Consider the following 22,113-nt stretch of genomic DNA (forward strand, 5'->3'; position numbering starts at 1 on the left):
TGAACATACGATTCAATCAATTTTCGGATCGGATTGAATCCATACAGCCTAAAGCCTGAATCGGTTTTTGAACTAACTAACTGTTTGGACTTAGGATATAATTGATTGTCCTTATTGAGCTTACCGCTCCTTATGTGACCAGAAATTCAGCAGCAGCTCGCAATTTTTATCGATCTTTTGAAAAATTCATCGAATCCGTCAGTAAAAATCTAACCGGAGCAGAGCTAGCTCAAAAGGTCTCAACCCTAGACCTCAAGTAACTTCGACAATTGACAAAATGTCACAGTATTCTGTATATTTATACGCAACATATGGAGAGTATAGATAAGATTTCTGTTGTAATGTAAATTGTCTCCGTGTCGTCCATCGTCATTCATAGCAATTAAGAACGTCAGCCATATTGTTTTAAATTTAATGTTTTCGAGTGTCGACATTCGAATGATAATAGAAATCGTGAAAGATTAGATTGCTAATCGCTTTCATTTTTTTGCGTACATCGAATGGGTGTTTAGATTTTAAAATGGTGCAAATAAGTGATTAATTTAAAACCTATCTTAGGTAATTTTGATATTGCTTACTTCTAATGTAATAACATAAAATGGCTAGGATGTGGATTGTTTGTTTTGTAGCATTTTGTTTATTTCAATATGTTGTTGGTTTCGAGCAACATTTTCAGTTTTGTAATAACAACACAAAAGTGCGAAGCTGTACGCCCCAGGTGAGTTAGCTGTAACTACATTATCTGTACAAGTTATTGATTTATAAGCAACCTTGAACCGCCGCCATCAGACTATGAGTTAGATCAGGTGAAGAATTTTATTCGATATACTTTTTCACAGTATAAGAAAACCAATAAATCACTTCTTCATAAAAAGTGAAATCTTTATACTAATCAATACCAAGATCATTAATTATAACCGATTATCGCTTGCATGTAATTGTTTGTTTTTTTTTGTTTTAATCCAAAATTGACCTATGCTGCCTTAACATGTATGATTGAAAAAGACATGTACATATTATTTAAGTTACTACAGTGCTCTAGTAATGTCTATGCTTTCTGTGCAGGAGGCACCCTAGTTAATTAGTTGCAATATACAAGTATTACGTCTTATGTTAAACATTTTTAGATACTAGGAGAGGGAAATTCTGATGATGATAGCTGCAAACTCGAGGTTATACCACCAAACAGTTCAGATTGTGTAGACAGCTTTGGTCCCATAGAGAATAATGCTCATATTGGTGGTGTAAGCTTACACCCATATATTTTACCAGTTGAAGTTAAAACCAGTACGGAATATCATAGCAATAACTATACTGTGTTGAATATCACATTCAGTAATATAAAGTGGAAAAGTAAGTGCATCAAGACTTATTATTTTTTTAGTATTTAAGTATGAACACTTTATTCATATTTTAAGTGCTTCAATCAATTAAAATTGATTTTTTTTTCAGCAATGAAGTTTCGTTTTCAAAAATACAATAAGAAAGAGAGTCACTGTAGGAACATTGTAATATCTAATGATGTAACATTTAATGATCAATCAGTGCTATATTATGATTGTTATTGGTCATTGACTGATGGTGATTATAATGGTCAAAGTCATATACTAGATTTTGAGGCCACAGATGACTATGTTGTCAATAGAGGCAGATATTACTTTAACATTCCATCGGCGCAAATGTTAAGTATGTATTTCCAATAATGGTTTCATTTGTTTAAAGATCATACGAGCTGTGTATCTTAGGCCCCTACATATAATAATTTTGCACAGGTTGTGGCTTTCTGTGCTTTAAATAAATTAATAATTCACGTTGTCTTAAGCATTGCCTTGAATGAACATTTTGAGTATTCCTTGAATCCAACTTACCAGCCTAAGTAGCTGGTAAGTTACACATATTGTATTAATGCATGATTATACTATCAGTCACAACAAGTCAAAAAAACAAGTATAGCTTTTGGTATGCTTATATCTATAACCTTAAACTTTACTCTTTTTAAAAAGTTTTAATGATAAGAAATACGTTTGTACAAAATAACAAACAAATAAGGAAAAATCTACTAAACAATACACATAAATAACATATGATTTATTAATAGTTTTTTTGAAATATTAATTCTTAACTTGCAATCCTCCAATATATTAATACCTACTCCAGCCATAAGTTCTGTTACATATGTTTTTTTTTTAATGAATTAATGTAATATTATTTATTAAAATCCCATCAAAAAATATAAAAAATAATTCTATTTGAGATGACCACCTTTGGCTATCTATGGATTTACGCACTGTTTACAAAGACTCGCCCCACCAAACCACCATTGACGCAGGATGATGTCCACGTTGTACCTTTCCGACTACTTGAGCAGCTTCTTTAGAACTGTAAGCGTACGTTTTAACATTTAGCTTATTGTACTGTTCTTCGATCGTGAAAATTTTTTCATCGATACAGAGAATATTTCTGTGCTTTTCACCTGCGTACCGCAACAGAAGGCGTATTGATCGATCCACTCTCTTTAATTGTGACGATTGATTTAGGGCATGTCTTATATCGACGATAAGCACCGAGCTTCAGGTCTCGTTTTATAATACGCGACAGAGTCCTAGCGGTAACCTGCATTTCTCGCGATAAGATGTTTTGCTTCATAATGTGGTTTCGACGAATTTTGGCTTTAACAGCATTAACAGCCTTTGTAGTTCTAACAGCACGCGTCTGCACTGATCTTTTCTAGTCTTCGATAGATGAATTGTTGTATCTGTTGATAGTACTATATACGGCTGATACCAAGCTTTTGGAGTATCTGGAATATGCTCGGCCGCTTCATACCCACTTTGTACCAGGCGATCACTGCAATCCTATTTTATTTAACACTCCTTTATATATATAAGTGTAATTTAATAATGAACGAAAGAAGTTTTTAAAATAATATACGTGTTCCAAATTCAAAATATTTAAAAAGTTGAAGAAAAAAGAAAGGTTTCATTGTAATAGTATTTAATGTAATATTGAAATGAAAATGATATTAGAAATGACTCTTTGCAGTAAATAAGCCTCAACTGTGATCTTACAAAATTAAATAATTTCTATTTTTATAGGTCCAACAATTAGTGAAAAGGATTGGAAACCGTTTGTGTACATTGAAATATTAACACCAACTATGAACCTGCATATAATACCACCTCCAGCACAACTGAAAATACATTCCTACCAAATAGATGTGATGAAACAATGTGATCATAAGAACCAATGTGAGGAGTTAGTTAAAACGGCTATCATCAAAGTAAAGAATAGTACAAGAGAAGTGACATATACCTATAGTCTTCTGAATTCGCCTGGGATTTACTATTTTAAAGTTACACCACAGCATGAAAAGTGCAAAGGACAAATGTCAGAATGTCAGTTTGTGGAAAGCCCAAGGATTACAATAAGTATGAAGTTTTATCGTTTAAATATAAATTCAGAACAAAATTTCCAAAATTTCTAGACTCAACTAGAATGTTTAGAACCTTAAACAGTTTTATTCCTTAATTTTCTAGTAAGTATGCAATATCAATTCACTAAAAGCTATGTTCAAACTGAACTACTGATTAAGAAGTGGTGTCATGTTGTATTGCTGTACAATTTAGAAATACATTAAGAGAAAGTTTTTTCTCTTGTTTGTTCATAATGAGTAAACCAAATGATGGCATACTTATTCATACTTACACCTTAAATCAATATATACCATATACATAAATATAAACTATTGATGTCAAATATTATACTAATTTAAAACATTATTTTAATCTTATCTAATATTTTAGGTAGTCACAAGCTTTCTAGTCATTGCGCCTTAACTGCGATATAAATATGTGTTGTCTGACAAAGTATTTTACTTAAAAAAGTATAATCCAGCTTTACATGAGATTACTTTTGCTATGTCTCATCATGTATATAGTATGAAACATTTACTAATATATCAAGTCATGAATACCACAATAAATTATTTTACCATATAAACACAGGAAATATTTAATAATAAAGCATCTAGTTAGCTAAATAAGTAGCTTGTAATTAATTTATTTCCTACAAACATGAAAATTTAGACTCATTTTACAATTCACCTAGAACATTTATTCAATTAACCTTAATGCAAAGAGTATTTACATACAACTGGTTTACGACAATAATAAGCCAAAAATCGCCACTATTAACAAGATTGTTTCATTCTAACTAATCCTGTGAATTGTATCAGTTTTGCATAGTGTAACTGACTAACGACAACTGTTTCGACTAATAAAATAGAATATAGGCTAATGTCTTGCTTTGAAAGTCAGGCTTCAAATATACGTCATTATTAAATATGAATACTGGTTTTTCTATAAAACTTTTACTAATATTTTATACAAGGTACACTACCTGGATATTATGATATTGAAACTGTTGTCCTTGAAGGTCCTGTTGTTTAAGTTTTTTAACTTATATTTAAATAACTTCAACTGCAACAGTCGTGACGATCACGTTATAAAGTTTGATAAAAATTCCGTTGAGAAGAAAGTTGTGCTCTGAATTACGGATTTTTAAAATTCGAACAAAGAATTTCATTGTTTTCTTTGTAATATAGAAAATGGTCTGTACTAAACATTACACAGATTACTGTTTTAAATATTATACCTCTGTATCAATGTGTTATCTGTCGTAAAGAAAAGACGAACAGTATAATTTCACAGATCTAGTTATTCTGAGAGGGGTTATATTTTAACCAATCGCCTCTTATAATTTATGATTTCATATAAATATTTAATTTTGTGTTTTTAGAAAGTGAGGTGCATCAAGCTATGAATATCTGCATAGCAAGCATCACGGCTCTCATCCTGGCAACATTGTTCATTTATTACATTGTTCTACGCGTAATTCGAAGATACTGGTGCAAGGAATACGGCCAAGGTAGATCTAGTTAAGCGACTTTTAAAACTTCATTTGGGAAATATACTGAAATTTAGTAATTTTAAAACAATTTTATACGAAATACAACTCATACGATTTTTTTTTATAAGGAAGTAATTTACTATGATATATTTATACGCGATTTCTAAATTTACGCATTTTTTCCAGAAATTCCTCCCCCAACAAAGGTCCTGATAATATACCCGACAGCCAGCCGTCTCCACGCAGAATGCGTAGCTTCCTTTGTCACCTACCTTCGTGCGGAATACGGATTCGATATTATGTACGATGGCGACATTTCTGCCACATCCCACGGAGACCCCTACATATGGGCGGAAGAGGCTTTCAAACTCGCTTCCCACATTGTCTACGTTGTTGGACCAGCTGAAGACACAAATCTCTACAACAATATATACGACAAACCGATCATAACCGCCCACAAAGTCGATCTTCTCCTACTATCCCTCCTCCGGTCCACAAAAACTTCTAAACTCAAAAAGTATGTCGTGAACGTATTCTTCGAACACTCCGACGGCGATATACCAGTCGAAACGAGAAACGATAGAGTTTTCTTCCTAATAAAGGATTGGCAAAAGTTCGTTGCGTATTTATCGAGGAATTTGTTGCCGAGGAAACAACTGCTGCGAACAGAGAAGGGTAAGTGCTTTTTGGACGATTTGTCTAGGGCTAAGAAGTTGTTGAGCAACAGTCGTGACGATCACGTTATAAAGTTTGATAAGAACTGCGTTGAGAAGAAAGCTGTGCTGTGAATTACGGATTTTTAAAATTCGAACAAAGAATTTCATTGTTTTCTTTGTAATATAGAAAATGGTCTGTACTAAACATTACACAGATTACTGTTTTAAAAATTATACCTCTGTATCAGTGTGTTATCTGTCGTAAATAAATGACGAACCGTATAATTTTACAGATCAAGTTATTCTGAGAGGGCTTATACTAATACTTCATACTTACGACGAATTCATATTAACGTATGCGTGTGGTGTCTATGGTGTAAAATTAACATAAAAAAACGTGTTGGAATATCATTTAAAAAACTGATTTTAGATTAGTTGACTATGCTACTTATCTAATTGACTATATCCCCCTGTAAATTGTGGATACAACTGAGTATCTCAACTCATATTCTGCGGTTTTTAAATGCAATTGTTTTCCTAATTCTCTTTACAGAATAATATATGTACTTGCAATTATATGTATAATCATTGTATGTATATAGAATCCAGTCGTAAGGTGGATTTTGCAGACATAATCTCTATGATTTTAATAAGTCTGGCCATTTTCTATTTAAAAAGGAAACCTTTTTTGTCGTTGAGAAATATTAATATTGTTATAAATTGATGGAATAGGACAGGGGTAGTGAAAGTGATATTCATGAAAGAAGTCTAGAACTTTCCTTATGAAAATGACTTGAAAATCACGAAGTTTAAAATTGTGTCTTCTATGTGGTTCTATCTTTGATTAACCATAAATAAAATAATATTTATTAACTTCTGTAATTATATATTCGTTGTGGGAATGTGTAATAAACATTTAACGAAATGTTATGAGAATTTGTGAAAGTAATGGTTTTAATTAATCCCGACAAAATTTTAATTTCAAATACAAAATTCGTTGTAGATTTTTGCATTTTGAATGTGTTATGTTGGAAATTCTATATTGTAATGTATGATTTATTTGTATAACTGTTAATATGGTTTTCGGGAAGAGTGTTTAAAATTTTTAAAATTATAAGAATTTAAGCCAAAGTTTCCAAAATACACTAAGGGACAAATTGTGTAACTGCGTTTAGAGGATTTTTATTATTACTATTACTGTGGCATACACTAGTAGTTAATAGAAATGCCACACGGGCTTGAGTTGATTGAGTGATGAAGCAATGTTCTCCAGTTTACTCGTAGCTTGAATTTTTATGTCCGTTTAACTTGGCATTGTGGTAAAGTATGTTTACTTTGTATATGCAACATAAATTAAGCTTTTTGATTCTCACAATATTTAGACATTACTTCAATTTACTTGTGTCGATATACCGGATGTTTACTCTTGACTGGAAATATACTTTTCGGTTTTTCAAATATTTTATGACTTTTGACGAGTTGCAAAAATTGTGCTCCTGAATGGTATATGATGTTAGGATATGTTGATTGTATTTGCTTCGATTTGAAAAACTTTTTTCTTGACATTTTGTACATAATTCTATTTTCCCTTATACATGTGATTAAAATTATATAGATTTTCTGTTATTTCGTTGTTAATCTGGCATCAATGAATTTTTAAATTTGTAGAGTATATTAGATTCTAATAATTTACGAGAGTTTTAAAGGTACTATCAGCAATCAACTTGTGAATATTATATTGCTCTATTTTGAGTAAATCCTTGCAATATTTAACTGATATTTGCTTAAAATTTTACTTTTACAGAACTAAGTCAAGAAGATCTATGCTATGTGATGGCGATGTTATAATAGTATGTAACATGCGTTTTTAAATTTAACTTTGATTCTATATAAAGTATTATTACTAAAATTTAAAGTCGTTATCGGTTGTAAGCCAACGTTGATTGCTGATAGTACAATCTGTTGCATGAATTCCAATATGTTTAAAGTGCCATAGCCACTAAATTGTTGAGATAAATGTCCAAAAAATTTACTATTTTATAAGTCACTAACAGAGTATTTATCGATGTCACTTTAAAATTCTTGTTGATCTCAAAGTCTGTTAAAATGTGTGTTCTCTTGTTATACAGGACTTTTAAGCTCAATATATTATATTTGTGATGTATTTTTGTAATAAACATTATTAAACATTTGTTTATGTTTTATTGGTTTAACATTTATTTATTTATACTGTGTTGTCATAATAAAAAGTAAGTAGGTTACATAAGTTATTAGGCAACAGGCGGCCTTATCGCTAACAAGCGATTTCTTCCAGGCAACCCTAATATGGGAGAATAAAAAAAGAAACACCTTCAGAAGGTAAAGTACTAGATGTGCATATTTAATTAACAAAAAAAACTCAAAATAACATGCAACTATATCTAAAATAAAATAAAATCCAAAGAAAAAATATAAATAATAATATGTATAAACATACATGTAAAAGCTCTGCCAAAGGTTATTTGACTCACAGTTAATATGTAGAAGTAGTAGCTAATTACGAGGCAGAAGAAAAATAAAAAAAAAAAGATTTTTAAATAAATTTAGAGACTGAGCTCGTCTGATATCAATTGGTAGGGAATTCCAAAGTAGGATACCTTTGCACAGTGAAGGAGGAGTGATAGAAATCAGTTTATCTGAGGAACGCAAATCAAAACTACCGCCAGAGAGGAACATAAAATTTTGCTTTAAGTAACTAGGAGTTTTAGGATTAAAAAGAACATAGAGAAGTTGTAAATTGTGCATCTTAACCCGCAATCGAATGGGTAGCCAATTAAGTTTTCTTCGGAACTCCGAAATATGATCAAATTTGCGAAGTCCAAATATGAAACTGATGCAAACATTTTGTAAGCTCTCTAACTTATCAAGCTGCAACACAGTTAAATCTGGATAGCACACATCTGCATTATGAGCAAGAGAAATCTTAGTAGGGATAGGCAAAAAATTTCGTAACTTATTAAGCGCATGGGAAGAAGAAAAGGTCCTCCTGCTCAGTTCGTTAATTTGGGGCTGCCAATAAAGGGTAAATGCCCAACATTGTTTGCCCATAACCCATTTTGTCGGTCCACAACTGAGCGGACCCTTAGGAATAGAGATTCCGATGGTCATCATCCGAAGATCTTTCCATTATCATCTCGACTCTCGAAAATGGTGTACTTAGGTGGATGGTGTTTGACCTAATGTCGTTCAGGGAAGTGAGCAGTTGATGTTTCGACCATTTTAACTGCGATATCTACTCACAGGTGACTTAGAAAATGTCTAATTTACCACTACGGATGTTACAATTCTGTTGGAAATAGAAAATTACATCGAGAATAGGAAAATCAGTTCGAAGGTCAATTGTCAAAAAACAAGTCCAAGACCTGCGAGATAGGTGAGTTTTAAATGGGGGATGTCGAACAAGTTTTGACGCATACCCTGGTACCCAAGGGCCCCAGACTCGTTTAAGGCGGCCCTGCGGAGAGCCTACCATGAGCTTTCTTAAAACCATCCAGTTGAGATGCAGATAAGTACCTAAAGTAAATAGCAATGTTTATAATTTTTGAAATTTAACTGCCACATTTGCTTCGACAACTGTTTCTATAAAAATTAATAAAATATAAAGATATTTTAAATAATTCATGAATCACAATAAGCTATAATATCTTAATATATTTATTTAATATAAAACTATTATTTTGATATATTTTAAACAGTTTTCTGGTGCTATGATAGTTATTATTTATAAACATTTCCGCCAAATTTTGATAATAATTGAAATTCCTTCTATTTCTTTTAAGAATCATAATTTCATTTGATTCGTTTTTTTAATTAATAGTTTCATCATTTAGAATCATTACTTAACGAACAAAACTACGAATATTGTACTAATCAGAGCCGAGCAAGTGGCTCGAGACTTTTGACAGTGCGTTTAGGAAACGCAGCTTAATTCAGATTATTCAGTGAGACGTTGGGTCCATGTGATTTGTGGTTGAGTACATTGTGTTTAAAAGTGAGACTTGAGAAAATTAAATACTGTACAAAAATTTGGTTACGATCAAAGTACTTTTGCCATACCAACAATTAATTTGAGTCAAAAATAAAATTTATTCTCTTATGCGGTCAAAGTTTATTTTATTTATCATTTTATTAACATAATTTTATTTATATTACAAAATATAAAACTAGGCCCAATTTGTCACGGAAAGTATGCAGAGACGGGCGTAGCTCGATATGTCGTCTGTTTAGACGATTTCTTCTCTCTGTAGTCAACTTTGGGTAACTCGATATTTTTGTTCTCTTTTCCCTTCTTGTGTGATGCTGATGGTTTACTTGAATCTGTAATTGTTATAACATTATTTAATCTTGAAAATTAAAATGTATAATTATATAATATGTGAGGAGTTTTGGCTTCAGCGTACGACTATCATCCCTAAGGTTCCAACCCGGCTCCACACCAATAGGCTTTCTAAGTGCGTATTTAATTAAAAAAAATGGCCACGAAACAGATACAGAAATCAGGGACTCAGACTTAAAGTGGTAAAAAGTAATGGTATATCAGATTGGATTTATAATTATTTTACATAAGTCACGCTCACGTCGAAACGAAACGTCGGAAGAATTTAAAATTATGTAAAATAATTATAAGTTTATAATAATACATAGCTTCAATCTAGTAAAAAGTGTTTTCTTTGTGTAAAAGCTATGGTAACAAAAGACAATACACGTTGTATTTTACAATCAAGATGAAATAAAAAACCGCAACACAATTTAGTCGTAAGTACTCTTTTCGAACTTCGTAATCACTGGTAAGACACCGCCTATGAACAGTACCAGTTTTCTCGCTATTGTCTTATTGAATCAAATTCAATCATATTTTATGCTGCGAATGCAAAAACGAAGAATATAAAAATACCTTTTTTGTTTGTCTTTGTGTCCTCTGATGGTTTTAAGTATTTTGGATCCAGACCCTTAGTGATGCGTTCTTTACTATGAATTATATTAGGACTATCTTCTATATTAGATCTGAAAATTGTTATAATTTACAAAATGTGTAACTTTTTTACTTACGAATACATACTAATATATAATTTGGTATATCTAGTGGAGTCTGTGCCAAAAGAGATCCGCCGCGAGATTTGAAGTCGTAACTGTTATACGTCATTATATTTCGACAGTAAGACTCTTGATCGTAATATAAATTGAGAACATACATTAATGAAATTATATAAGTTCGCACACACACCCACACAAACTCTAAAACTGGTAAAAAGACAAGGCGTCATAAGAAGTAGAAATAACTATAAGTTTAATAACCTAAGTGGGAATCTCTACATGCACATAGATTTTTGATGTGCAGTACGAACCGTTAGATTAAACGGAAGCGAAAAACAAAATAATAATAATGGGATTCTAATACGGAATAATGGATATATAAGAAAACTTATTTTAGCATGTAACATTATTTTTAATTAACAAACTCTTTAGTTTTATATAAGATTAAAAATTATTTTGCTCGGTACACTATTATGTAATGGAAGGTATTTTACGGCTTAAAATGTATATCTGTAAATCACGTCATATTATCAGGGAATGTTTTGATCGATTCAATTCACCGTTGATTTTTATTTTAAAAATCACAATTTAAATTGATCCGATTTGTTTTGTTATTATTTAATTATTTCATGGTTTGGAATCATTACTAAACGAATAAAAGTACGAATACTGTTACGACCAATTTATTCATTGTGGTGAGACGTGAGACTGAATTGGGTCTGAGTGATTTGTAGGGAATCTACCCAAGATTGTGATTAAAGATAGTGAGATTGCGAAAAACACTTTTTTAACGGATTAAAGCTATGTATTATTATTAAAACTTATAATAATTTACATAATTCTAAATTTTTTACCGACGTTTCGCGATCTTTTCAGCGTGCGTGGTTACGGTGACTGAAGACAAAAAGTGTTAAATGTCAAAAGTATCACAGCTGCAGAGAAAGTTGTTTTATCTGTATTTATTGCCCCGAAGTTAGTTGATATCAAATTTAAAATTTAGAATTATGTAAATAATTATAAGTTTTAATAATAATACATAGCTTTAATCCGTTCAATAAAGTGTTTTTCTTAATGTGTAAAAGCTATTTTAACAAAAGACAATACTAGAGTGAGATTGTCTTGAACCCGAAGGTCTATTTTAAGCTAAAAGTTTTATTATGTAATGGTGAGAGGAATCAAACTAAATTAAATACAGTAATATAATATATAGATAATTATTAGTGTTTTGTGCTTGCACTTTGATACCCACTAAACCGGTGTGCTTATCGATGGAGTGACGATATTTCCCGGAGATACAAAAAATATTTATTAAAATTATTTCTTGATTTTAACCTTATTTTCTATCATTACAGGAGCTAACAGTATTTCGATAGAAAAATATATAAATTATCAAAATAAATAATGCAATATTAGTAAGTGTGCGCAAGACTCAAGTGTTGCATCTGAATGCAAAAGCAGTCGTTAATCAAATAGCTACCGAGTGATAGCTAGATCCCCTAATACTTACTTGGAAGTGGCATAAAAGTTAATTGACTCATCAGAATTTTCCAGCGTAGAGGTATTCCTATTAATAAAGTATGGCGTGGAACTAGCCACGTCAGTCTTGTGTCTGTCCGTTTGAGTGTTTGTCTCCTCTAGTTTCTTGTGAAGCCATTGAATAACTGAAATAAAGATTGCAATATCACTATACAATATAATATAACAGGCTTCATATTACTTCAAGAATTGTATGATAAATTGAAAAAGAACACATACATAAGTGCCCCATCAATTAGCGTCAAGACAAAGTTGGGTGATAAGGCAGGGGATGGCTAAACCCGGAAATATTTTTTTTTTGTTATATAACTTTCGAATTCGAACGAAATTCGTGATCTTTTAATGTGACTTACAAACATTGCGAAGTACATTTATTTTTCAATGCAGTCTTCCAGATGGATATAATAATATTGAGTAATTTAATTAATTACTTTATACTTACAAATTGGTCAAAAGATAAAACATGTTTGGTAACTCTGGTATAGTAAAACTTACCCATATTATTATTCTTGATGGTCTCATCTCTATCTCTTACTGTCAATTCGTTCAATTCACACTTCTCTTTCCAGGTCTCCACATCGGTTTGCTGCTTTTCTATCGTCTCTTGAAAACTCTTAATCTGTAACGTCAACTCTTCCATTTCTTTCGAGTTACGTTCAATTACTTTTTCTTGTTCCAGGGCAATCGCTGTACGGCATAGAAGCTGGAAAATAATCACATCTTTGATTTAGAGCAATTTTTATGGTTAATAATAAAAAAATCATGAATTTATTTTGATAACTACAAATTGCTACAAAAATCGTATAAGTCGCTATTTAGTTACGTAACTTACAGGCAATCGTGAGAAAATAATGTAACTTTTGAAGATGGATGGATGGATGGATTATTATATTAATTTGTAAAATATTTTAAGTTAGAGTAGATGTTAATAAATAAACTTAAGAGTTCTAGCGAGGTAGTATTCGACCTCTTCCGAAGTTGATAAAGTAGACATAAGAAAAAAAAAGAAAAAACTAAAAGAAATAAAAATAAATCTTTTGCAAACTAATATAATCTTACCTTTTCCTTCATCTCTATTAGATCTGAATTCTGTTTGGAAATTATTTGATTAGCCTTTAACAGTTGTTCTGATGTCGATTGAGCCGCTTCATTATTCCTACTAGCTAGGGATTCACTGAGAGAGAGACGTCGTTCTAGGCTATTCTGTAATGATTTAAGCCTAAAGTCCAATAGGTCCCATACATCAATTATTATCATATTATTTTTATAGGAACAAACGAGACAACAGGACGCCCAAAAAGGGAAGTCATTGCAGCCCATGGAACCCATCTTGGTCTCAGATTTCTGTATCTATTTCTTGTTCAAACACTTAAAAAGTAGGTGATCAGCCTCCTGCTTCTAACACGCGACAGGGTCTAAGCCAAGCCAAGTTTCCTTCCAATGTTTTTCTTCCTCTCACTCACTCTCATCACTCACTGCACAAGCGAGTTTTATATGCGCACATCGGAAGAAAAGTCAGTTAGTGCACTTACGTGGATTCGAACACACGACCATAGAGCAGTGTTGGCCTTGTTGCTCAAGCCCATATATTAAAATTTATATGAATGGTCTTGAGATGAAAGGCACTTATCCATGTCTATGAGTTTAAGATTTCAAATAATTGTATGCAATCGAATCTTGTTAATGTTAAGATATTTCATAAAAACATTTAACTTAATTTTAATAGTAGTAGTAGTTTATTGGGTAAAACAATTGATTTCATTGCCAGATAAGATATTTTTTTTAAAATAAATATATAAAACTAAGTACAGTGCCATATACATTTCTTGGCCGGCGGCTACTACTACCGTCACCATTTTGATATTTCAGTTGCGTACATAAATAATTTTACCATCTACCAACATCTAATAAAACTCTATTTTTATTCTGCATTATTAATTACTATGGCAAAGCTTTAATTATCGAATGGTTTTGATTGCTGGATATCTTGAAAGATATTATTTCATAGTACAGGTAACAAAGCCTACCATACATCAGTTGTTTCTAAGGATTATTATTACTATAATATATTATTTACCGGCAATGGCTAAAGTATGTGGCACTGTAATACATACCTTCTCTATTGTCAGGGATTGTACATTTTCAGTTAACTCCTTGATTACATCCGAGTTATCTTTTACCGTCTGTAAAATACATTAAATTAAAGTAAACATTATTTATATTGAAAATTCCGTTATTTAGTAAAAATCGTAAAGTCTAAAATGTAAATTTCAAACCAATTGTCATTTACTTTGTTAATGCAATTTAAACAAAATCCAAGCTGCATATTTTTGTCTTACAAATAGAGGAAAATATATGCTCATTTGTAATCAGGACATCTGTCCTGGGTTCACTTCCCGGCATAAAAAATAATGTCGTATGGAAGGCCTAAAACCCAAAAGAGTCTGATCAATTGGGTCACGCCGCTTTTGATATATGTAAATAGGCCCATTGCCTGACAAACCTTTTCTAGAGACGAACATTTAATATTCAAGTGGTGGATGTGTTTCTCTCGGTCATTTATTTCACGTTCCAATGAAGTATTCTTAGATGATAAAGTTGTTACTTCTAAATGAAACTTTTGCACCTCCTTCTCAAGATAATTTATTCTTTGATTTTTTTCACTGCAATTATATACCTTATATAAAAAAAGACATAACTTTGTGAACCTAAATGTATATACCCAATGATTATGGGATCAATTCTTGGCCAAAGAATTGTTTGGTTATAACAAAGGCTAGCCTATGAAAAATTAAACATAGAAATGTGTTTCGCCTATGGAGTAACTGATATTCATGCTTTCCTCTAGTAGAAACTAAATTAAAAGTGTGTATAATCATAAAAATCTTAACATAAAATAATAAAACAAAAACAGGATTGCAAAAAACATGTTTAAATAAAGATGTGGTACTAATGATCATTGCCGTCTTACATAGACTAAAGACATATTTAGTATATTTTTGTTTTAGTAGGCTTTTAAACTAGTATGGGATAAATCTCCAATAAAATCAAAGAATATTAAAACAATAATTTTAAAAAAAATCTATAATTTATAATAAAATTGCAAAATTTAGGTAATATTTGAGGAATAAAAATCAAGTTAAGAACAAAGGTTATCAAAAGAATTTTTACAAAATTAGTAGTTAAAAAAATACCCAATCTGTCTTTCAAATTGAGAAATAGTTTCCTTCATTTGTCTGCATGAGTAGTGTAGTTCCTCAATTTGTTTGTCTTTCTTATTTAAATTTTCTTGGGAGCTTGCTAATACATTTTTGGCATTTAGGTCAGCTGATTTTTGGAGTTGAAGTTTTTCCTGAAATTAGTTAATGAAAATTTAAAAAGGTTTATACATCTTATAATCAAGCAAATAGCAGAAATGGCCATCTCATTGTCCTGCCTTTTGTGACATTTACCAGGACAATTTTCAATGCCAATGGATATGTATTAATTATTTTTTCAAGATACAACATTCCACCAATCAAGAACATTCACACTATGCATTGTGAACTTCATACTATCAACTGCAAAATACTGAACCACTGTAGAATACCTGTGCAAGTCTATCTTTTTCCTGTCTTAATGACTCTTGATATTCAGACTCTCGTCTCAACTTGTCTTCTTCCATTTTGGATAAAGCCATTGTTAATTCATGGATCTTTACCTCAAGTTTGCCACATCTATCATTCATGAGAGCCTCATTGTGAGCAGCTGAACTCTTTACTGATAATAATGTTTTCTATAAACATAAAATAGTAATTCTGAATTAAATAAGTGAAAATTTGTATTTTGTTTAAAGCTGCTTAAGTTATAAGTGAACACCTAAACATGTCATAATCTATTATTTTGGGAAAAAAGATGCAATAAAATAAGCATTAATTTAACAAAAACCAGCCATAGTAGGTTAAACATTTCATTCATTTATGTGGAATCTGCTTAGAATCTGGAGCTACCTTTAATTCAGATATAGTTTCAGACATGTGTTGTTTGACATCATGGTCAGTTGCTGGACCTGTTTTCAAAGACAAATGAACAAGTCTCTTAAATTCATTATGCTCAACTACTTCAAAATTGTAATCAACTGGATTTATTTGGTGTAGGATAAGAAACCTAGAAAAAATTAAAAGAAAGCATAATAAAATAGAATACAATATTACTATTTTAACTATAAAAAGGAAATATTTTGCTATTCTTACATATTGTTTGCAGTACATTGTTGTAGTAGCCTAACTACTTGTGAAGGAAAGTTGTCAAAATCAATAAGGAGTCCTTGTTGTTTCTTTAACTCCTCATAGTCACAACGAGTAATTACAATTCTACACAAAAAAGTTGGGTCATCCTCATTAGATAGTGTTAGTCTCTGGAAATTAGCAAAATCTATATAGTTTATTTATTAATAAAAAACTTACTTCTAAAATAGGTGTCATACATAGGATATATAATATATACTAATCATTGGAATGTTTGTGGTGATAGTACACAAATATATCAGATAAGCCATGATATCATGGTTTTCTATAAACTTTATTACTTAGAGTACATTCTAGATAGTTGAAAAGATTTGACACAGTTGCCTTAAAGTTTGACTTTAAACTTTTCGACAATTGTTTCACGTATATTTGTTTAGCAATTAGTGAAAACAAAAACATTACTTACTAAGCTGTCGCTGTTTAATATTCTATCGACAGCTATTGAAATATCTTTTTTGCTCTCCTCAAAGCCTAGCTTAAACGATATGTAATATTTTCCCTTGTGAAAAGTTTTAGAGATCATGATATTTAATAGTTTTTCAACTATAGTAATTAGGAATGATCAAACGGACAAGTAATCTGTGCACGTTAACGACTATTTCTGATGTCTATTTGAATTTTGAATTTTTCTAATAAAATTGAAAAAATTGAAATTTGAATTGATTATTTCAAATTTCAATGTTGTTGTTTATCTCCACAGAGTATATTTATTTTGCTCATCTCTTGAAGAAGTTTAGCTCTGAGTTGAGTGATGACACACCATCTAAGAGAAAGAAAATAGTCCTAGAATAAGAATTAAAAACTGCTCTTAACGAAGAAAAATGTTGTTTCTTTCGAAAAAACATTTTGAAAATGTTTTTTCAATAACGGGAGTGCCCTCCAAATAGGCCAACCACGCGAGAGTTCACTGGCAGGCGGGCCAGAAACGTCGCGTCTGGATTTTCGCTCCATTACGGGGAGATCGCGTCTGCCAGCTTTCGGCTTATTATTTCGGTGTCGGCAATAATTAAGTACAGTCTCCCTCTAGTGACTATTGATTCTCACTTTAAAATTAAAGCGATTACAATAAAGTAAATATGAAGTGTGTAGGCTCTCGGGCACGACAAAGGCAGACGACTAAATGACCGATGAGTCTTCCGGTATTGGAATTCCGTGAAAGCCAGATGCCATATCTGGGCAGCTAATAACGGGCTTTGCCTAATCAATCTACAATTTGGTCTGCTATTCAAGGTAGTGGGGATGATGAAGTATTTGAACCAGAATAGGGTGAACACATCTTTATTTATACCAGATAATCATGTTGATGTCTTAACTTAACAAGTTCGTACTGTGACAGTAAAAATCGTAAAGAAAAATGGAATGTTTTAGACCTAAAAATCTACATTTGTCTCATCATTTATTTCTATTTTAATATCATACATGGATACATTACAAAAAACAGTAACCAAATGACAATTTAACAATCAGAGGATTCAAAAACCGCCATTCAGCTTTATTCGATGACAAAACAACCAAAGAGGATGACAAAATGGCTGAGAGGCCGTTTGAATTTACTGCGCAGAAGGATGATCAGGATCAATGAATGTCATTAATCTAGCATACCAAACTTTAAACAATTTCAAAACATTGTTTTGTAAACTATTTTTGTTTAAATGTATATATAAAATAAGTATTATACTCTTATTCAATGAAGTATAATGTAGTATATTAGAGTATATTATGTTTGTACAAAAGATTTTTTATAGATAACCATTTGCTGCAGGCGTATATGATAGCGATTGAATATTTGAGAACTTCATTTTTAAATCTTACAAGTAATTCACAATAACAGAATTAAAAGAATATGTATATGAATATAAATTATTCTTATTGACACTATATGAAACATAAAGAAAAGTTACCGTTAGTAAAATATCATTTCTATTTATATTTACTTCAAATAAATTGTTGCTACGTTATTATTAATTAATAAATTATTAATGCCTCTAGGACTTCTTAGTAATGTATCTACCATAGCAGCGGAGTTGTTCTCGTTCCACTGTTCTGGCAAGCATTCGACGATACTCTCTTCGTCGTCTGCTTGCTTAGCTAAGTCAACGGTGATTCGCTGGTTTAACAATTTCATTTTAAGGTCCATCTCCCACTTCTTTAATTCAAACTTATTTCTTAAATATTATTTTTCCAATGCAACCAAGCGATTTTAGTCTTTGACTTCATCGTATTTCTAGAGGCCTGTGACGCTGAACCCACAGGTAACAACGTCGACTCAAGGGCTTTATTCCTCTGTATTGATTCAACTGAATCTCTGCCGTACGTAATATCGGTTACAGATACCGGCAAACTTCTTCAAAATTAAACAAGGGAGTGGGAGAAAGTTTGCGCATCGTACACAACGCGGGACACAAACTTCTACTGATTTACCAATCACGCGATCGACACGTCACTCTCCCGCCGCCCCTCCTCCCAGTGATACCTAAAAATCGCTTCTGCGCAGGCAAGCACATTTGTTCAAGATGTTTGCCGGTATATCTACGTTCAGCGCTAAATTGTAGTCAGAGTTGCGTCTATGTATAAAAAAAATTAAATATAATTTTGTATATTGTATTGAAATTCGTTAAACGAAACGTACATTTTATACTTCTCTATTAATTAATTTTATATTTCAAGCAGCATGTATTTCGGAACATGTGAAACGAAACGCAAACCGCCATTTTGAATGTAGATTTTGATAGAAATTACACTGACAGACGGTGTGACCAGATTTAGTAGATTTATAGGTAGATTTTGAGGTATTGGAAACATAATTTAGCTTGTAAAAATTATATGTTATATTTTAGTAGAATTCACGCTTTTCAGTTTTTCTAGTACTTTTTTGGCATATCAGATAAATAAATACTTACGTTTATATGAGGAATGTAATTATTATTTAGTTATTGTCTCTTGTGTATATCAAATGCTTGTTAGGTTTTCTCTTTTCAATTTACATTATGACGTATTCACATAAATTATTAATACAAATACATTTACCAGGGCGAAACAATGGGGCAACCAGAAGCACTTTCACTGGTGCCAGAGGGATAAATGCACAATATGATTGCATTATCTTGATTGCTTAATTAGATGGAACGCCTGCAGAATTTCTGCATACATTTCATATTTGGGCTTCGGAAATATGATGTGAAACCATGTGTCTAAATTCTGTAGGCAGCTGGGGCGGTTACCTATTAGACTCAGACGTGACGCTCATCGTCTTCAACTTCTATACTCAATTCTTTTTAATCCCAAAACCCCTTCTTATCTCAAAAATTACTTCAAATTCTTAGGTCCTTCTAACTATATGTTACGCTCTTCCAATAGATGTTTATTGGAAGTTCTATCCTACAGCTCATCTTTAATAGGCTATCAATTTAGGATCTCCACCATTAAGTTATGGAATAGGCTGCCCGACTCCATACGATTGGCTACCTATCTATCATCTTTTAAAACTCTTCTGTATAAATATTTCTTAACCATATCCTATTCTGATCAATCGTGACTTGTGTAATTCTTGTGTTTCATTTTCTTTTGTATGGCATTTGCATCGCTATTCGCTGTTCATGATGTGTAAGATTAGGTTTTTAATTTTTGGTTTGTTATTAATATTCTTTTGTATTACTTTTGATTAAAGATTTGGTAATATTTTATATAACATTTGGTTCTGCACTTGTTGCACTCATCATTTTCTTTTTTAGTTTTTCTCTTACTAGGATTGTCTGTCACTTATTTATTCATTTTCTCCCATATAATATTTACAACAATGAATAAGATTACAGTTGAGAAGGTGATATGGGTAACCAGGCTTCCACTCACAGCAAAGTCATATTGAGTGGTAACAAAAAGTTCATACATATATGGGTAGGCAAACAAATTTAACGTTTTAAATAAGGAAAGTAAAACAAAACAAAGCAGTCAACTAGTTAGGAGTTAGTATATATATATTCAGAATTTTGTTAAGTTTGTTATAGTAACAACCCAGAAAAGAGAACAATCGCTGAGAAAAATTAGAAAAGGATAGGGTATCACAAACGCTATATTTGCGACGTTTGTCCAATATAGCGGTATCGTAGAATAATAGCGAATGTTGCTTAAAAACAGTGTATAAGATAAACAGCTGTCGAACTCTAAGTACAGAACTGGTTTCATAAAGTTCAGCAGTAGGGAAACGAAAGGGAAGAGGCAATGAGGTTTGAGAACTGCTCATTGGGCTCGCTCAAGTTTCAGGAGTGAGGTTTTATAGGTGCCTCCCCAGACCACTACACAGTAAATTAGCAGTGATTGGCAAAGCAACTCGTACACCATTCTAATTGTAGCGGAGTCCCCATGCAGGCTCCTGAATACATACATTAGCTTGCGCAAACGTCCCGAAAGCAATTAAATATGCCCATTATTAGTGATAAGGCCGCCCGTTGCATCACTTGTAATTTCTATGTATTGTGGTTCTTTTTTTGCAACGAAGTGTGAATAAATAAATATTAGCACGAAAGCGTGTGGAGTAGGAAAAATATCCAACAATGAAAGGGGGAACTACCAGGGGATGCAGTATTTGCAAAAATATAGAAAAAATAGAATTCATACATTTCGTATCTTACTTTAGTTAAACCATTGTAAATGTTATAGATTTGGGTATTTCTTTATATTTACTTTTTAGATTTTATATTACCCATAACTAACTGTTTATTCTGCATATTAATGATATGTTGCAACTTAGCAACCTTCATTTCTATGCGGACGACAGCACTGGGGATACTTTTTACACGGGCCGGGCAGGTATTTCTCGGGCTGTTGTTGATGAGTGCCGGAACAAACTTGTGTCTGAAGTCGAAACTCTTTTACGTGGAGTATCGGACTGGGGTAGACTAAATCTAGTCCAATTTAACCCCAAGAAGACACAAGTATGCGCGTTTTCCGCTAAAGAAACTCCCTTTGTCGCTACTCCCCTCTTTGAAGGCACTCTCCTTAAAGCCTCAGCTAACATCGGAATATTGGGCGTTGACATATCGAATAACGTCCAGTTTCGCGGTCATTTGGAAGGGAAGGCTAAATTAGCCTCCAAAAAGCTTGGTGTGCTCAGCAAGGCGAGACGGTACTTCACTCCGAGCCACCGCTTGCAACTCTATAAAGCGCAAATTCGGCCCCACATGGAATACTGTTCTCACCTCTGGGCGGGAGCTCCCCAGTACCAGCTCCTTCCACTAGACCGTATTCAACGAAGAGCGGTTCGAATCGTCGACGACCAATCACTTTCCGTGCGGCTTGATCCCTTGGTGTTGCGTAGAGATGTTGGGTCCCTCTGCATCTTCTACCGCATTTACCATGGGGAGTGTTCAGAAGAGTTGTTCGGTCTAATACCCGCAGCTGAGTTTCATTATCGGACGTCAAGGCAAAATACAAAATACCATCCGTATCACCTCGACGTCCGTCGTTCCACAACTGAGCGTTTTCTAAGGCAGTTTTTGCCGCGCACCACCACTATGTGGAACCAGCTGCCCAGTGAAGTATTTCCGAACCAATTCGACTTAGGGTCCTTCAAGAAAAGAGCGTACCAATTCTTGAAAGGCCGGCAACGCACTTGCGAGCCTTCTGGCAATGTGAGTGTCCATGGGCGGCGGTATCGC

The 22,113-nt window shown here is 32.5% G+C and overlaps 2 protein-coding genes across 4 annotated transcripts; one reads left to right on the forward strand and one right to left on the reverse strand.

Moving 5' to 3' along the window:
• The first annotated feature begins 362 nt into the window (after positions 1 to 362).
• LOC123710361 lies at positions 363 to 7,755 on the forward strand. Of its 2 annotated transcripts, XM_045662191.1 has the most exons (6): positions 363 to 718; positions 1,128 to 1,353; positions 1,453 to 1,686; positions 3,096 to 3,428; positions 4,798 to 4,926; positions 5,095 to 7,755. In XM_045662191.1, the coding sequence occupies exons 1-6, from the start codon at positions 599 to 601 to the stop codon at positions 5,694 to 5,696; spliced, it is 1,644 nt and encodes a 547-aa protein (XP_045518147.1). In that variant the 5' UTR covers positions 363 to 598; the 3' UTR covers positions 5,697 to 7,755. The 2 variants fall into 2 exon arrangements, with proteins under 2 accessions (XP_045518147.1, XP_045518148.1); XM_045662192.1 differs by lacking the exons at positions 363 to 718; positions 1,128 to 1,353; positions 1,453 to 1,686 and adding an exon at positions 2,223 to 2,381.
• A 1,954-nt stretch (positions 7,756 to 9,709) lies between these two features.
• LOC123710305 (spindle assembly abnormal protein 6 homolog) lies at positions 9,710 to 17,089 on the reverse strand. 2 transcript variants are annotated; one of them, XM_045662115.1, is made up of 12 exons: positions 16,866 to 17,089; positions 16,406 to 16,569; positions 16,163 to 16,319; positions 15,763 to 15,948; positions 15,368 to 15,525; positions 14,677 to 14,836; positions 14,288 to 14,356; positions 13,233 to 13,376; positions 12,669 to 12,876; positions 12,145 to 12,298; positions 10,498 to 10,607; positions 9,710 to 9,920 (listed from the first exon to the last, which is right to left on the reverse strand). In XM_045662115.1, the coding sequence occupies exons 1-12, from the start codon at positions 16,980 to 16,982 to the stop codon at positions 9,781 to 9,783; spliced, it is 1,767 nt and encodes a 588-aa protein (XP_045518071.1). In that variant the 5' UTR covers positions 16,983 to 17,089; the 3' UTR covers positions 9,710 to 9,780. The 2 variants fall into 2 exon arrangements, with proteins under 2 accessions (XP_045518071.1, XP_045518072.1); XM_045662116.1 differs by lacking the exon at positions 16,866 to 17,089 and adding an exon at positions 16,639 to 16,757.
• Between the last annotated feature and the right edge of the window lie 5,024 nt (positions 17,090 to 22,113).

Source organism: Pieris brassicae, chromosome 5, assembly GCF_905147105.1.
Source record: "Pieris brassicae chromosome 5, ilPieBrab1.1, whole genome shotgun sequence".
Lineage (NCBI taxonomy): Eukaryota > Metazoa > Arthropoda > Insecta > Lepidoptera > Pieridae > Pieris > Pieris brassicae.

Coding starts and splice junctions, on each gene's coding strand:
- LOC123710361 (XM_045662191.1), top strand. CDS start 599: ATGGCTAGGATGTGGATTGTTTGTTTTGTAGCATTTTGTTTATTTCAA. Junction 719..1,127: donor TGCGAAGCTGTACGCCCCAG/GTGAGTTAGCTG, acceptor AAACATTTTTAG/ATACTAGGAGAGGGAAATTC. Junction 1,687..3,095: donor TCCATCGGCGCAAATGTTAA/GTATGTATTTCC, acceptor CTATTTTTATAG/GTCCAACAATTAGTGAAAAG.
- LOC123710305 (XM_045662115.1), bottom strand. CDS start 16,982: ATGATCTCTAAAACTTTTCACAAGGGAAAATATTACATATCGTTTAAG. Junction 16,570..16,865: donor TATTAAACAGCGACAGCTTA/GTAAGTAATGTT, acceptor GCTAATTTCCAG/AGACTAACACTATCTAATGA. Junction 15,949..16,162: donor AAACTATATCTGAATTAAAG/GTAGCTCCAGAT, acceptor TTATGTTTATAG/AAAACATTATTATCAGTAAA.